Source organism: Apodemus sylvaticus, chromosome 16 (assembly GCF_947179515.1).
Source record: "Apodemus sylvaticus chromosome 16, mApoSyl1.1, whole genome shotgun sequence".
Lineage (NCBI taxonomy): Eukaryota > Metazoa > Chordata > Mammalia > Rodentia > Muridae > Apodemus > Apodemus sylvaticus.
This window is the reverse complement of record NC_067487.1, coordinates 17,534,821-17,552,388: the sequence shown is the minus strand read 5'-3', so window position 1 is coordinate 17,552,388 and position 17,568 is coordinate 17,534,821. Positions and strand designations below refer to the sequence as shown.

At 47.2% G+C, this 17,568-nt stretch overlaps 1 protein-coding gene across 1 annotated transcript in view; it reads left to right on the top strand.

Moving 5' to 3' along the window:
• The first annotated feature begins 4,713 nt into the window (after nt 1–4,713).
• Myo10 (myosin X) overlaps nt 4,714–17,568 on the top strand; it is a 207,179-nt gene continuing 194,324 nt past the window's right edge. Inside the window, exon 1 of the mRNA XM_052159434.1 lies at nt 4,714–5,205. Coding sequence (XP_052015394.1) covers nt 5,185–5,205 — 21 coding nt within the window. The 5' untranslated portion in view covers nt 4,714–5,184. The remainder of the gene's footprint in view (nt 5,206–17,568) is intronic.

The following is a 17,568-nucleotide window of genomic DNA, read 5'->3' as shown; positions in this document are numbered from 1 at the left end:
ATTCAACGCTGGGTATTTAATAAAAACAGAGATAGTGGGAAACACTCCACCTGCACCCACAGCAAGATAAGCATCAGCAGCGAGAGAGTTAACAACAACAGAGGACTCCATTTGAATTTATAAGGGAAATTAAGACAACACATCTCAATTAGAAAGCAAACAAACACTCAGAGGAAAACAAACAGGGCCCAATTACAGTATCCGACGCACACAGAGGCATACACAGCTTGAGTTAGAGGTGGAAAAAAATTGATACAATTGATAGGAACAGAAATTTTTTTTCTAGTTGTGGAATAATATTGGGCAATAAGAAAACCTCATGTTGGCCTTTGAGGCCTTTCATTTTAAAAATGTAGTAGCTTATTGGCCAGGTGTACTGGCTGGTTTTGTGTGTCAACTTGACACAAGCTGGAGTTATCACAAAGAAACACAGTTGAGGAAATGCTTCCATGAGATCCAGCTGTGAGGCATTTTCTTAATTAGTGATCAAGGGTGGGAGGGCCCCTTGTGGGTGGTACCATCTTTGCACTGGTAGTCCTGGGTTCTATGAGAGAGCAAGCTGAGCAAGCCAGGGGAAGCAAGCCAGTAAGGAACATACCTCCATGGCCTCTGCATCAGCTCCTGCTTCCTGACCTGCTTGAGTTCCAGTCCTGACTTCCTCTGGGGATCAACAGCAGTGTGGAAGTGTAAGCTGAATAAACCCTTTTCTCCCCAACTTGCTTCTTGGTCATGATGTTTGTGCAGGAATGGAAACCCTGACTAAGACACCAGGTATAATATCTTTGAATTATATGAAGGAGTGCTGCAAGCATACCTTGGCTCAGACTTAGCATAACATTCTTAGGACTTTGTCACTTGACACAGGCAAGGTTTGACCTTTAGCTTTGTCCAGTCAGTAGCACAGACTCAAGAGGAAGTATTTAACAACTCAAATTAAAACCCAACCAAGCATCCAAAAAAAAAAGGTAGCAAGAGTAGATATTCTTAGAAATCTATTGATTTAAAGTGTCTCCCATTCTAGGTCAGTCTTGTCAAAGACCTTGTGAGTCTGAGAGCCTGTTAGGGAACCGATGATGTCCCAAAGGCTCAGAGGTCGCATGCTCTGCTTAGAATGTTTAGAATAACTTCACTGTTTGTTCCTCAAACAGTCTTACTGCTAAGGTTTGCTTTTCCACCTTCTTGAGAATGTGCATACAGACAGAAAATCTGACAGATTCTGCAAAGATTCTCAAGGTCCACATGGGCTACCTGCATGCTTACGAAAATGCAGATTCCCAGTCTCTTCCCCCCCCCCCCACACTCTAACTCAGGGATCCAGGGCCAGGCTTTTTTGTTGGTTTTGTCCTTTGCTTCTCTTTTAAAACACTGCCCTAGTGTATCTGTATATGGCGTTAAACATTTTAAATAAGTAAAACAATTGCACACGCTTGACTTTGTATATGGGATCTGGTGTGCAATTTTTCCTATATGAGTTAAGTAGGGGACAGTTATTAACCAAATCTTTTTTTTTTGATGAAATTGAAGATTACATAGTATTATTGATAAAATCAAAGATTTGTTTATAAAACCACTCAGATATAAAATAGGATAATTTATAATTTATAAAATAATTTTTTTTCTGAAAAAACACTTTGATACAAATCTAGGAACTGAACTTTTTTTTTTTTTTTTTTTTTTTTTTTGGTTTTTCGAGACAGGGTTTCTCTGTATAGTTCTGGCTATCCTGGAACTCACTCTGTAGACCAGGCTGGCCTCGAACTCAGAAATCCACCTGCCTCTGCCTCCCAAGTGCTGGGATTACAAGCGAGCGCCACCACTGCCCTTATTAACCAAATCTTAACATAACATATCACAATGAGCTGAGCATGGTGTCCCAAGCCCTTTAGTTCCAGTACTAGGGAGGCAGAGGCTAACAGATCTCTGAGTTTGAGGCCAGCTTGGGTTCCAGGACAATTGGAGCTAAGTAAAGAGATCTTGTCTTAACAAACCCCTTGCCTCCCCCACAAAACAACTAAAAACTATGCATGCATATGGCTTCAGATTGTTTTGATGTCATATAAAGAATAGTCATAATTAATGAAAGAATATTAGTGTATTCTTGAACATTATTATGGTTCAACCAAACAATAAGTTGAACCAGAATAAATGCAGAAGTAAATACAATAACTCAGTATTTTCTATTAGGCAATATATATATACATATATATGTGTGTTTATATACACATATATACATATATATGCATGTGTATAGGTATGTATGTATATATATATATGCATATATATATATACACACACACATGCATATATATGTATAAGCAAAACCAATGTATTTACTATAGCTTTCATTTTGGACCATGCAGTTGTTTTTCATAAACTGTGTTGTTTTAGCATGTAATTATTTATTGTTCCTTTAAATTATAATAACAAACACAACAGTACTTTAAAAACAACAGAACCAAACCTACTGTGTGGGCCCAGGCCTGCAATGCCTGCTCAGGAAGCTCAAGTATGAGGCGGGCCTGGGCTACTTAGGCTCAAGGACAGACTGGGCCATGGCTCAGTTGGTAGAGTGCTCGCCTACAATACACAAAGCTCTGGGTTCCGTCCTCAGGAATGCAAACATGCCCCAAACTTGGAAATGGTGCCCCAAATCTGTTAGATAGAGGCAGGAGAATCAGAAGCTCAGAGTCATCAGAAATTACATAGAGAATTCTAGAATCTCTTGGGATACTCAAGATCCTGCCTCTAAATAAAACCGAACAGACTTTAGGAGTTTTTGTTTTGTTTTGTTTGTTTCGTTTTAAGTTTTTTAAGTTTGCAGAAAAAGAAGGGGAAGTCCAGAGTGCCCACTCAGGTAGGTAGTTCAGGCGGTGTGTTCACATAGCACATCCGTTTTAACTGATGAGCTAGGACTGGCTTGGATGGTGACTTCTGAAAGGCCAGGGGCCAAGGGTGCCCAACAAGTCTGGAACAGGACCGAAGCTGGGAGCCAGTTCACACCCACACACTCCAATCAGCTCTCTAAATCATTTTCCTTGCAGAGATGTGTGCAGATTAAAGCCATAATGGCTTAATTGTACAGCTGCCCTATCTGAACACAACCGGTGGCAGAGCTGGTTTGACTAAGCACTTTGGTGGTGTTGGGAACTGTTGACTTTCCTCCTAGCTCCTTCTTAACTTTCCTTCAACCTCGTGCAAACTGGAAGAAACCAGTCATGTAGCATAGCAAATGTATCATTAACTCGTTTATACCTTGACTCTTCTCCCAAGGTGGTGAGATGGGAGTAAGGATACAAACGCTAATGAAATGCTTCCAGATACAATAATGCTTAAGTTCCCAAATAAGTAACAAGATGGTTCACGTGTTCAGCCATTTTATTCAATCTGAGCACTATACCCTTCCTCCACAAGCTTTGGCTCTCCCAATTGCAGGTGAATAGGACATCAAGAAAAAGCCAAATGTGATTGATCTTCTGATATCTGGAATAAACCTAAGAAGCCGGTAACTAACTAGGCAGGGTGACACAGTGAGGGCTGTGTCATTTCCCTGAAAGATTCCCCCTGGACTCTTTTTCAAGCTGTTAGCAGCTGACAAATCTCTTAACCCGAGATCTTCTCAAATCAGTTCATTGCTGTTCCCAGTCTGACAGTTAACAACCGCTACTGGACCAGCTGTGCCTCCTGAGTGAGTCTGACTGCACCCAGCCGGTCGGTTCAAAGGGTTCACGGACTCAGTACTTGGATGACCTTGTCTCATTAACTGCTACAGAAGGAAACTCCCTCTGCGCTGTTGGGAGTTCTTTCTGCACTGGGCGTAGCACCACCTTTGGAGGGCCATCTGGACTCCTGTTAGGAAAGCAGACCTAAGAATCCCAGTCTGTGCTACAGGATCCACAGCTTCCTGGCCACAATAAAGGGGGAGGCGTTGTCTCAGTAAGAACCAGGACTGACTCCTGGTGAACGAGAGCATTTACCCACTTCCCATCGGCTCTACTTCCTTTAGGTCCAGAAAAAAAGAGGTTGCAGTTTTAAGGTGTACACGTTCCCTTCCAGTGTACGAAACATTTCCCTGCGGCTATTAGAAAAAAAAAAAAAAAACCGACTGGGAGCAGAGAAACTCGACAAGGGAAAGCAACTTTCAAAAGTTCAGATTCCTCTGATTTCCGCTTCCTGTCCAGGGATCGCACAACGGTAGAGCCCCACTGATGAGATCCACGTGGAGCAGGTTCCTGGGGTGTCTAACATTCACCGCCGTGGGGCCCCTCTTCAATCCCGCCTAACTATCTAGTCTCTACGGCCAGAGGGACGAGTCAAGTCATCTAATGGCGCCTAGACAGGTGGCGAGGAGACCCAGGAGAAGAGCACAGCTCCAAGGATTCAGAGTGGATTTAGGTGGTAGCTGGCAGCCCGCGCGCCCGGCTGCACTCAGGGAAGGCAGAGGGCAGGGCTCCTAGGGGCGGGGCCGCGTATCCGGTGGGCGTGTCTGGGTGGTTGTTGGGAGAGGGCGCGGCTGGGGGGAGCAAGCTATAGGCGGGGCTACAATGGGCGTAACCAGGAGTCAAGTAGGCGGGGTCTGAGTGTAGTTGAGAGCAGGCGCTCAGTCTCCGCAGGTTGGAAGAGCTTCCGGGGGCGGGGCCAGGCCCAGAGGAGGCGTGGCTTTACTCACGGAGGCGTGTCTATGAGTCGGGGGCGGGGTTTGAGGGCGGGGCGGACGGAGCACAGGAGTAAGCGAGACTCAGGAGCTGGCGAGAGCCGGCCGAGCCTGGGGCCGGAGTGCTCACCGTTGCTGGCTTGCTGGTGATCTGCAGTCTTCCACCCCACCCCCGCTGGGACCGAGCGCCCCCGGTGGAGCTCAGAGGGAGGCAGGCGCGTCGCCAGCCCCTTGCCCGCCCTCCCCCAGCCCGGGAAGAATGTGCCACCAGCTGTTCTCGGCCCGGGAGCACTTCGCCCAGAAGTGAGGAACTTGGAGGAAGGAGAGACAAAGGCTGCGGTTGGGACGGAGGAGGTCCGAGAGGCGGACAAAAGGTGCGGAGGAGCAGCAGCGACTGGGGGATGGCAGCGCGGCGGCTCCGCGGGCTGGAGTCGCCCCGAGGCGCACCGTGACACGCGTGGCTTCCCGGGGACCTGCCGCTGCGCTGACTTCCGCAACTGGAGCCGTGCCGGGAAGGTGCGGGCGCCGGAACAATGGACAGCTTCTTTCCCGAGGTGAGTGGCGGGGAGGACCTGGCGGAGACCGGGACCGGGACCGGCACACCGAGCGCGCCCCGGCGCCTGCGCGTCCCAGGAGGGGAAACTTTGTGGGAGTCTCCTGAAACCCCACTCCCTCCGCCGGCCCCGAGTCTCGGATGAGTAAGCCTAGGCAGGTTTGGGTTTGTCCTGCGCTCGCATGTCCCCGGGCGTGGGTGGCTAGCTGACACTCCGCGCCAGGTGAGTCCCCGGGCGTCGGGTGGGGGAGAGCTGCGGGCCGGACGGCTCGGGTGCAGGAAACGCGGTAAAAGGCGCAGCCGGGAGGTGCCTTGCTCCAAGAAAGGTCTGGGACTTCCTTTGCCGAACGTGCGGGCTTCCTGTGGCTTCCAGAGGAGCCGGCTAACGAAGTGTGAGCCGGCCGGCTGGGTCCATCAGTCACCGCTTGCCCTGCCTCTTTGGGCCTTCAAGTCTGGGGTCCGTACTTTACCAGCGCTGCTCAGGTCGGGTTTGCGGATAATTCCAGAGCACAAGACCGAATGATCCTGTTTTTAATGCCAGTTGTTTTTTTTTGGGGGGGGGGGGCACATCTTGAATTCGAGTTTAGATAAAATTCGTTTAGGGCAAACAATGGTTATTTTAGAAGATGAAACCGATGCCCGCTTTAGGGTCTTTGAGAGAGGGACACCACAGTTACTTGAGACGGGACTTGAAAGTTTCCTTTTCCCCCTGGGATGGAGAGCCGCTCTGGTTTCTTGGCACAGATTCCTTTCTTGGTTGTGTTTATTTAATAAATTCTGTTTAAGTCTTGAGGTTTGAAGTGGCTCAGAGTAAACTTAGCTGACTTGAGGCAGGCTGGTGAGATTTTTGCTGAAAGTCAGGGTGATGTTTTGTGAATCCAGGGCAGTCTTGGAATCTTCCAGCAAATCAGAATGGTGAGAGTTTGCCTCAGCTTTAGCTAACCTGCTTTATCAGAGTTAATTGGCTATAGTGTTTCACAGTGTGACGTTCACGTACTGTATTCTCAGACAGCTACTTATAATGGCCACAGCGATGTATTATTGTATAGTGGTCAAATTGACTTTTACCAAAGTGTTTGTCTCTGTCACCCTGAAAGGCATCCTGGAAAGAAATTAACCATCCATCACTTAGAAGAAGAGAGATATATAGAAAATAGAGAGTCCTTACTATTTTTTAATTTGTGGGCTTTATACCTGTAGGAAGGCAGCAGGACTTTTGAGTTGGTATACAACAGTAAATTACTGCTCGACTGGGTTTTTAGTTACTTTTATCTATAAGAAAAATGAGGTTTTGTCTCTAGGGAAAATAGTGCTTGACTTAATGATGTTTTAGAAGATTTGTGTGTTGTTGAGGGGCGACCAGGCTCCCTAAGCCAGAGGACTGAAGCCTCCCCTTGGGTAGAATTCTGCCCCCTAGTGCGAGTGTTGGAAACTTAACCCTAGCCCTAACCCCTCTAAGTTATGGGACTGTTGAGTAATTCCAAGAACTCCTTTTTACCTCGGGTTCTCCGTGAGGAGATCTCCGTGATCTGAAGTCGTCTTTACTGGTTGCCTAACCTATTTTCATTTTTCCTCTTTCCAGTGAAGAATCTTAACCCAAAGATTAGTAAGTGACTAGACCAAGGTTTATGAGTGGATTATTCCGTGCACAGCCTTTCCCCGTTGCTGCTGGCCGCTGGTATTTCTGGGAGTTAAAAAAAAAATATTTAAGATGCTTTTAATTTGCTGGCACGTTTTTGTTATCATCGTGATTTCTAGGGTTTATGTTAGCATCGTGGTTTCTGTCAACATTCTGCCCTACGCAGAACAGCTGGTTCACCTAGTGCCCAAAGGCAGAGCTACCTTATAGGCCTTCACACTTAACACTTCACACTGAGCGGTATTCCCTTTCTATTATCTTTTCTCTGTGATTTAGAGATAACGACTTCTTGCTCATTAGCCTACAGTTTGAAACTCACACTAACAACTAAAAAATAAATTAACCGAGTGGTTATTAACACATGTGGTGAGGCAGCCCACAGAGAAGTAGGAGACCACCTTTGACACTGGGGGCCAGGCACCTCTTTGCCGGAGGGGCTGTCTATGCCCATTGCATAGAGAGCGGCATCTCTGACCTTCACTCGCTCAATACACGCAGCCTCCCTCTCGACTTTCGACACCCCGAATGTGTGCAGATGCTGCTGAGGGCACTACAGCCACAAAACAACTCCCAGCTGGGAGAAGCAGTTGCCTCATGGTCCTGATTCCTGTGTGTGCTTCTTGTCTGCACTTGCCTGGTTTAACTGGGATCAGGCATCCTGCTAGGGGCCAGTGGCCAGGGGAAGCTTGCAAGGCCTGTGCCAATCAGCTGACACCGCTGCCTTCAAAAGTCGCTCCAGGATTGGCGAAAGGGAGCGTGCCAAACTCCTCAGTCAAGTTTCAGTTTCTTCGTGGCCTTCATTAAGTTTTTATGGCTTCTCTTGAGGTAATTGTGTGTGCTCACGCGTAGGAAAGCTTGGGTTTTCGGCCTTTCTTGGGACGTTATTAAAAAGTTGACTTCAGGCAGAAACTGGGTTTAGATATGTCTGTAACCAGAAGCAATTACATACAATAAAACACACACACACACACACACACAGAGTAAATAGCAAAGGTTCAGCTGCAAAATGACAAGACTGTTGTGCAAAGTCGTTGAGGTTTTAAGCGGGCTCCGTGTCCCCCGTCCCCAGAGCCAAGGGCTTGTGGTTGTGTCTGGAATACAGCGGGGTGCCAAGCATTTCCAAAGAGCTCAGCTCTGCTTTTTATTTTAGGCATAGGTGTGGCATAATGGCTGGACAAGTACAAGACCTTGTGGGGATTAACAACCACATAAATGAACACATTGATTTTCATACTAAATATACGGAGGTTACGTGTACATAAATATAAATGCAGAAAGCAGATAGTAACATTTCAGGAGACAGCTTATCCGTGAACATATGGTAGGTAAGCCTATTTCTTATAGTCTGGTTCAGTCTGGCTTAGAAGAAATTTAGCCCTAATGATGCTCAGAGAGGGCTGCAGGTGTAAATTAGTGGAGTTTGAGACTCTACACACACAACCACACAAACATACACACCAGACATAGATATACAAACACATATATACCACACACACATAACACACACACCACATGCATATATACAAACACACACACACACACATATGCCATACACACAAGCACACATACACCACACATATATAAACACAGACATACACACCACACACACAAACACAGACATACACACCACACACACAAACACACATATATACACCATACATACAAACACACATATACCACACATATATAAACACAGACATACACATCACATGCACAAATATATACCATGTATTCTCTATTATCTCTCTCTTTCCTGCTTAGCTTGGGAAGGCACCAAGGCTTTAATTGTTACCTGGAGCTATTGAGTTATTTAAATTAGATATAGACAACCCCGCCCCAAGCTCTTTCTCCCTCCTGACTAGTGCAATCTTTGTGCATGGGTGAGAGCTAGGGGCATTTCTTGTTAGAAGAACATGGGGACAGTGGTCTTTTCTGTCATCTCTTCCACACCTCCTCTGTTCCTAATGTGTGAAGAAGTGCTAAGGACCTCAGTGTCCCACCAAATCTTGAGGGCTATAAAATCTTTTGATAGGACATTAGCCGGCTGCTCACTGCCTTGTTTCACAGTGAGGTTATAGTCTCTGTCCTTGTCTGAACAGTCCTCAAGAATTTCCCTTGTCAAGTGTCCCCCACCCCATGTCCAGGCCGGCAAAGCTGGAGGAACAGCTGCAAGCAGACAGTTGTTCCAGCCCAGAGGACTGAGTGAGCTCTCCACGAGAGGAGGCCAAGAAAGCCTGCCTCTCCCACAGCACGTGACCACGTTCTTAGCTGTACATCTCAAAACCTGGCAGAAACCAGTGCGGGCCAGGCCTGCAGGGTTTAACCTGAGTGGCAGCGAGACATGGCCGCTGCGGTCGCCTTTCCAGCTCTAACCTCCTTACGTGGCTTCACTTCTGTGTTGAGGATTTGCAGAGGAGTTGGAACAGCAGGGAAGGCTGGGTGCGCCTTGCTACCGTTTCCCCCGCCACGAGAGCGCCGCCATGTACAGGCGAGCGAAAGCTTTCCATACTTAGCATCCATGCGCCCTGCGCCTGCGCCTGCGCCTTCGCCTGCGGGATCAAAGCATCAGTGAGAGCCCTGTGGTCAGCAGGCTTTCCGGGGCGCTGACCGACAGTAAGTGGGCGTTCTAGTGTCAGTCCTGCTTGGTGGTTAGAGGGATGTGTGGTTAGATTTACAAAGCATTACATGCCGTAGGTGGTGGGTACTAGAAGGCAGAGATCAGAGCTACACTTAGAAGTCAAAAAAAAAAAAAAAAAAAAAAGAGGCTGGGGATGCAGCTCGCTGGGTAGAGTCCTTGCCTAGCGTCTGTGGAACCCTGAGGTAGGTCCCCAGGTCACTTAAGACAGGAAGTAGTGGCTGATGCCTGCAGTCCTAGCACTCAGGAGGTGCAGATAGCAAAGTCAAAGCAGGAAGATCCTCCTCAGCCTCAGAGAAAGTTTGCATGAGACACCTGTGTGGAGGAGGAAGAGGCAGGGAAGACAAGAAGAAAGGACAAGGAAAAGGCCCTGATGTTGAGTGAAATTCCAGTACATGTGGCTTCCGGGAAAGCCTGAGATGTGACTCATATTGTTTCCTGGGCTGCTTGTATTGATTTGATTCTTTTTTTCTTTTAACCTGGAAAATTCTGCATTTCCAGAATTCCATCTAGGTGATAAGCTGTCCTTGCAGCCATTCCTGGGTGACATATATGATTCGCAGCTGGTTTTCAAGCTTTCTAACCTTGGGACTCTCTTCCCGATCCCCACCCCGTGAGTTCTTACCTTCTGCTTGCTGCCCGTGTGCACCCTGGGTGGACGCCCTGCCTGCCCACGCCAGCAGGTCAGTTCACAGCCAGCTGCCCACTCTCTCCCCTGAGCCTGCTCTCTCTCCTCTTGGTCTTCGGGTGAATTTAACTGGTGGCTTTGTATACTTTATACATCTTCCCCTTCTCAAACGAGTGAACTGAACCATGACAGGTTAGAGAGCTTATGTATGAATAAATTCTGCTGCCTCAAGCACATAGAGGCGTCCTCAAGGGTGGGGGTGGGGTGGGAGTTGACTTTTCAATAGGAGTTCGTTTCCTCCAAAGGGCAGATTTAAAAAAATGTGTACGTACATATACATATACCTATACATATACATATATGAATGATGTTTTATTTTAGGACAAAGTAAGAAATGAGGGGAGACATTAGTTTTTGAGAGTTTCACACTACATTTTTTGTTTTGTTTTGCTTTTTGGAAGTGGGAGTTGATTTCTTTTCTTTTTTCTTTTTTTTAAAGATTTATTTATTATATGTCAGTACATTGTAGCTGTTTTCAGACACTTCAGAAGAGGGAGTCAGATCTTGTTACAGATATCTGGTTGTGAGCCACCATATGGTTGCTGGGATTTGAACTCAGGACCTTCGGAAGGGCAGTCAGTGCTCTTAACCGCTGAGAAGAGGTTTTCTCTGTAGCCCTGGCTGGACCGGAACTCGCTCTGTAGACCAGGATAGCCTCAAACTCACAGAGATGGGATGAAAGGCATGCACTATCGCCTGGCAAAGCCACCTGTTTTTATACTGATCACCTCCATTCTGTCAACTCTTCCTTAATTCACTCCCTGCTCCCCTATACATCCCTCTTTGTGTCTTTTTAAGAATTTAGTTATATATGTCGTAATCAATATTACTATGTAATCAATATTACTGTGTAATCAATATTACTATATTATGAATTTGTGCCATTTCTTAAGGCAAGTCCTGTTATGCTCCCAGCCCTTCTCCTGGTACCCTGAGATAGCACCCAGGGACAGGGACCCTGAGATAGCACCCGGGGACAGGGACCCTGAGGTAGCACCCGGGGACAGGGACCCTGTGAGGTAGCACCCGGGGACAGGGACCCTGAGGTAGCACCCGGGGACGGGCACCCTGAGGTAGCACCCGGGGACAGATGCTTACTGGGCATATGCTCTACCGCGGAGCTGTGCTCCAGCCCAGAGCAAGGGTTTCTTTTGTTTTCCATACTTTTCAGTGCTATTAAAAAAAAAAAATGAAGCCAGAGGTTATTCAGCTAAAAGTCTGTTTTGAGGTGAGACCGTGACTAGATGTGCTTTGCCCAGAGAGTAATATAGACACAATTGTTTGGGGATTATACCTGCGGGTGTCCTTTCCTTTCTAGCCTTATACATTTAATTTTTTTAAAGACTTTTTGCATTTATTTATTTATTTATTTATTTATTTATTTATTTATTTATTTTGGTTTTCAAGCCAGGTCTTTTCTGTCCTAGAACTCACTCTATAGACCAGGCTGGCCTCAATCTCAAGGATTGCAAACCCGCATGCCTTGATAATATTTACCTCCTCTCATCAACTCTACCTTAATTCATTTCCCTACATGCCCAACTTTGTGTGTTCTATTTTTTAATCCTTCAAGACCAATTTTGTGCTGGGGCAGTGGTAGCGCATGCCTTTAATCCCAGCACCTGGGAGACAGAGGCAGGCGGATTTCTGAGTTTGAGGCCAGCCTGGTCTACAGAGTGAGTTCCAGGACAGCCAGGGCTACACAGAGAAACCCTGTCTCTGAAAAACAAAACAAAAACAAAAACAAAAATCAATTTTGTGTTGGCAACTATTCTTGGCTCTGTGACCTTCTACTAGAGTGCGGTTGCTTTAGCGGGGGCTACATTCTTTGAGAAACTGCCCTCTCCCTCTCCCAGCAGCTAACAGTTGTCAGTAGTTCCAAGTCTAGGGGTGGGATTGTGTGCCCAGCCCTCCCACCGCCCCAGCTCTGTGCTGGGATTTGGTCTGTCTTGGGCTTGAGCAAGCTTTGTCCATGCCGTAGCAACCGCTGTGAGCTCATCTGTGCGGCCACCCCCATGTGTCCAGAACAATGATGTCTTCTCACAGTCATCCACTGCCTGGGGCTCCCGCACTCTTTCCACCCTCATCTGCAAGGAATCCTGAGCCTCCTATATGTTCCCCTTAGGGCACCTTGGCCAGGAAAGGGCCTCTGTGTCATCTACTTCAAAAACAAGGTTCTTGGGTGAAGAATGAGACCTGGATACGTTGATCTCTGAGTGTAGTGATAAGTCACTAGGAGCCAGTCCATTTAGTAGCACAATAGTAGGAGGTTCTCTCATAGGCCCTATGACCCATTCTTTTTTTTTTTAATTTTTTTATTATTAAATGTAAGTACACTATAGCTGTCTTCAGCCATACCAGAATAGAGAGTCAGATCTTGTTACAGATAGTTGTGAGCCACCATGTGGTTGCTGGGATTTGAACTTGGGACCTTCAGAAGAGTGGTCAGTGCTCTTAACCGCTGAGCCATCTCTCCAGGCCATCCCTATGACCCATCCTGTCATAGCTTCTTAGCCTGATAATGGGGCTAGGTAAGGGTTTTGTCCTCTGGCGTGGGACTTGGATACAATTAGGAAGTGGTTGAAAGGGCTAGAGAGTTGGCTAGGTAGTGAAGATCACTGGCAGCTCTTATAGAGGACCAGTGTTTAATTCCCAACAACCATAGGGCAGCTCAGAACCATCTGCAACTCCATTTTTAGGCGGTCTGTTGTCATCTTCTGGCCTCAGGGGCCATTGCACACATGGGACGCAAATACACACCTACAGGCAGAACACCTATGTACATAAAGTAGGACTTTAGAAGACGTGGTTGGCTGCTCCCACGGTGCTCATGCCACTAGTGCGCGGGTGGGCGTGTGTCCCTAGACCATGTGCTATTGTAGTTGGAAGGCTTTGTCACACTTCTCCAGTAGCTTGCAAACCTTGAAAACCCTTCCCAGCACTCTGAAAGCTAGGCAGTAGAGGAAAAGCTACTTGACCAACTTGATTTGGCCGTATTCTGTGATTCAAGCAGGTAACGTCCTCACCAATGGGGTCTCACCACCGAGTTCTGGGGAGTAACCAAGAGCAGTGGCAGTAGTTGCAATGTCTGGGGACCCGGGGGACCTCCCTAGCCTGCAGTTCCAACAAGCAGCTTATATCTGACACTGGGTCGTTTATTGTTAGCCTCTGGTGTCTGGCAGGGGCATCGTTGCCCTGCTGTGTGAGTACGCTGTTTAAACCTTTTGTGTATGTCTGTAAAGCTTCTATAGCTGTAGCTTTCCAGCTAAGTCCTTTCCAGGGTGTCTGGTGGTATTTACCCTTCCTCTACTCCGTCTCCCCACATCCCCAGCCCAGTTTACCCTTCCTCTTCCATTGTTAGTTGCTAGCCCTTTATACTAAGGCATTCTGTCTCCCTTTGTTTTTATTTTTGTGTGTCGTGTGTGTCTCTACAGATGTCACCTGTATGTGGGCACCCACAGAAGCAAGAGGAAGGCGCTGGCTGGGTGCCCCGGGGATGGAGTTATAACCAGTTGTGAGTTAGAGCACACTCATCTCCTCTGGAAGGGCAGCAATCACTTTTAACTACCACACAGTTAATCTCTCATTTATTTGAGTGCGCAGGCACAGAGTGGTACTGTGTCACAGCACATGGTGAGAGGTCGGGACAACTTGTGGAAGTTGATTCTCTTCCACACGTGTGCTCCGGGGTTTGAACTCAGATGGGCATGCTTGGCGGCAGACACTTAGACCCACTGAGCCATCTCACAGGCTCCTGTCAATATGTTTATTTCTTTGTTCTAATTTTTAAGGTATTTTTTAAAAAAAAAAACATATGTCTTATGCGTTTTTCACATGTAATTCCTTCCTCCCATGAGATAAAGTTTTGTTTCAAATTCTTTTAAAAAATGAGGCTTAAAATGGGACAGCTAAATTCTATTGTGAGTTTTTGGGGAAGGTTCTGTAATATTCCAGTCGGTGACACTATACACTGATGAACTGTTGTGAGTGCAGATTTAAAGTTATTATTGTTTTCTAGTAAAGACTAAGATTTGTATTTTGATAAACTGCTGTCTTTTGTTTGTTTGCTTTTTTGATAAACACAGCATTTGGGGGGGCGGGGGGGGGGTCTCTGGTACAAGGAGGCATTTCCAGGTGTCGGGTCTAACTGCTGTAGCTCCGTCCATTCTATCGGCAGACACATCAGATCCACGGCCCTTTTTAGGGTGTCGAGGGCTGTCTGCTTTCATAACAGCTCATGAACCTCTTTTTGGTATCTAGCTCATTGCACGCTTGTCCGGTGCTTTCTTGGAGATGAAATTTTGCAGGCATGAATGTGTGCGATCAAAGGGTTTACCCAATTTTCCTTGGGCTCTCTGCCTTTATAAGCTTAATGAAAAGTGCCAGTTCACTTGTAGGTGGCAGGGGTGAGCTACCGGCACCACGACGTATTTATGAGCTGGGGGCTTTTGTAGCTTCTCATTAGAATGAGTGAAATGCACAGCCTGGCGGGGGAAGGCCACGCAGGGGCCTGGAGTTACGCCTCCACATCTGGCTCTTCAGTTTCCCTTGCTTAATTAACAGCGAAGCTGTTGCTTGACACCCCCTTCTCCCTCTCTGGGCGTGATTACCAGTGTTCATTTGAGGTCAAAGCGTCACAGGAACCACCATATATATTTTCTAGGTATATGTTTGAAGAATTGTTTATATAGCCTTTTTTTAAATTTTCTTTCCTTTGTGTTGTACTATCATCAGAGATAGCCATGGGCAAGAATTGTTTTGTAATTGTGGTTTTAATTTGAGGACTTAAATAAACATGATGAGTGTGTCTGTGTGTGTGTGTTTGTGTGGGTGTGTGTGGGTATGTATGCACACACGTGTTGGGAGACCTAGATGTGTTTAAGTTCACTATTTATTAACTCAAAGTCTTTCTACGGACTCTGAAATCGAAGTGTTGAGACATCCTACATCGAACAGAACTACCATTGTCTTTCCTGAGCTCGGCTCCTGGCCATTCCGTCCACACGCTGTTGTACTGATGTGCCCGCAGAGGACTTAGCAGGGTGAAGGTGACAGAAGCTGGTCCTCAGCCCTCACCTTGACTGGCCTCATTTTAACTATTGCGTAAGAGGGCCGCCATTCTTCAAACCCATGTGTGCATGTGATATAAAAGTCTCAAAACCAAGCCAGAGCCCCGGACTGGTTTCCATAACTGTTGTCTCTTCTTAGAAGATTTACTGGTGTAGGCCAGAGCTAAGGGCCAAGGTAGCATTCTCATAGTTTCCAGTCTCAAATTTCTGGGTGTATTCAAGTGTACCTCCTTTTCAGGTCTTCCCAACTCTGGCACCATTGACATTGCTGGGGGCGGGGCGTGCTGCCCTGTGCATGTAGTAGGGCTTTTAGCCTCCCTGCTGACCTTTCAATTACTGGGTTTCTGTATCCCCAACTGCATGGTTGCGACAGATTTGTCGTCCTCCCCGCCCCCCCCCCCCCCCCCCCCCCCCCGCAGAGAACAACTGTCAGTTAATTGTCGCATAAGCAATGTCTCCCAAATGCTTGAGGGACAGGATATAAGTAAAATGGCGCTTAATGAAGGGACACATGGGAGAGCCAGGTACCCATGCCAATGTCCCCTGACACTGAGGGACTGCAGCGCTATATCCCTTCTCTTCTGTTGCAGATTAAACTAGGTGGTACGCTCTCAGCCTTTCTAAAGGCTTCTCATGGCTTTGGGGGAATGCGGGACAGCCACACCATATCAGAACTGCGGTTCTTTCTGTGCTGCGTGCGCCCTTGGGTGTCAGCCTTTGTGTCTGTACGTCCATTGCACCCTGTGGACATCTGAGTCATGCCTGTAATTCCTGTACAGCTGGGCCTCTGCCCCAGGCGTCTGCTTGTTCCCCCATGGGTCCCTTCACCAATCTCTCTTTTACTTGTATCCTGTCCCTTGGGCATTAAGGAACTGTCACTTAGGCTGAACAGTTACCGGACAGTTGTTCTCTGTGTGGAAAAAGGGTCACATTTTCTCAAAGGTCCCAGTAAGTCAGTTGCATCTTAGGTCCTCAGCTTGTGTGTTTTGGAGTTCCATTCTGGTGTCTTTAAAAATTAAACACACACAGGCTTAGCATCTGCTGGGCTAGCCTGGAGTCAGTGTCGATGCTTGCCCTGCCCTGTCAGGCCCTTCCTCCATCCCTATTGCTGCGACACAGTTTTTATAAACTGCCTCAGGGTACACAGGAGGCCTTTCCTCTTTCTTGTCACCCTGTATCCTTGCTGGTGACCTTTTACATGACAGTATCAAAGCTGGCGTTCTGCAAGGCTATGATAGTTCTGGTGCAGGCTAGAGACCTCACTGGAATTGCCTGGTTCCATATCCTCCCCTTCCCGAGTGCACACACCCACCGCTATGTGCAGCTCCGAGCTGTGTTTCCCAGTGCACAGCAAGTGTGTCTCCGTGGGACACTTTATGACAATCCCTCTGGGGTTCCTTATCATCCCTTTGTCCCTTTCCTGCCCCCCCCCCCCCATCTTCACTCTCTAAAATCTTGTCACATGAATGAATCCAGACAGAACAACACTTAACCTTGCTGAGGTTCTGCTTTGAGACTGAGTCTCATGGAGCCCAGGCTTTCCCCACCAGGAACTCCCCGCCTTGCTGTGTAGCCAAGGATAACCTTGAACTCCCGATTTTCCAGCCTCCCCCTTCCCAGGGCTGCTTACAGGGGTGTGCCACTGAGCCTGGGAGCTTGGCTTCTTTCCCCCATTGCCCTGTGACAGGCTTTCAGGGTATGGGCAGCAGTTTGTCCTGGATCAGTGTCTAGTATAAGCCGAATTCAGACACGTGTTAACCTCAGTTGCTGAGTCCAAGACTGTTCTGAGACTGACAGTTCCTTTCCTGCTCTTGTCTTCCAGCTGTGCAGATCTCACATTTCTTGCCTGTCCTAAATAAGTGTTATTGCGAAAAAACTATCTGAGGTCTAACTTTATTTTTCAAATAATTTTTTTTTAAAAAAAAAATTTAGCTTTAAAAAAATGACCTATGGTGTATAATGTGTGCTGGTTGGCACACGCATGACGTGATACAAGTGCAGGGGTGAGAGGGTGTGTCTGTGGACTCAGTTGTTTTCTTCCACCTGTGTGTGGGCCTGGAACTTAGGTTGTCAGGTGTAGGCCGCAGGCTCTTGTGCCCACTGAGCCGTCCCTCTGGGCCAAATTTTTCTCAAATGCCTTGAAGTGTGTTTTCTATTAGAATGTTTGGCCATCATTTTGCAGGGCAGGGATTTCTAGTCTGAGTCCCTCGTCTGGGACAGGTTCATTATGAAAGACAATCTGTGTGGCCAGGCCCTTGGGATGGGGCCCAGGTGTCCTCAGTGTCATGGCTCCAGTGCAGTCCAGTTCCACATGACGTGGCCACTTAAGCAAG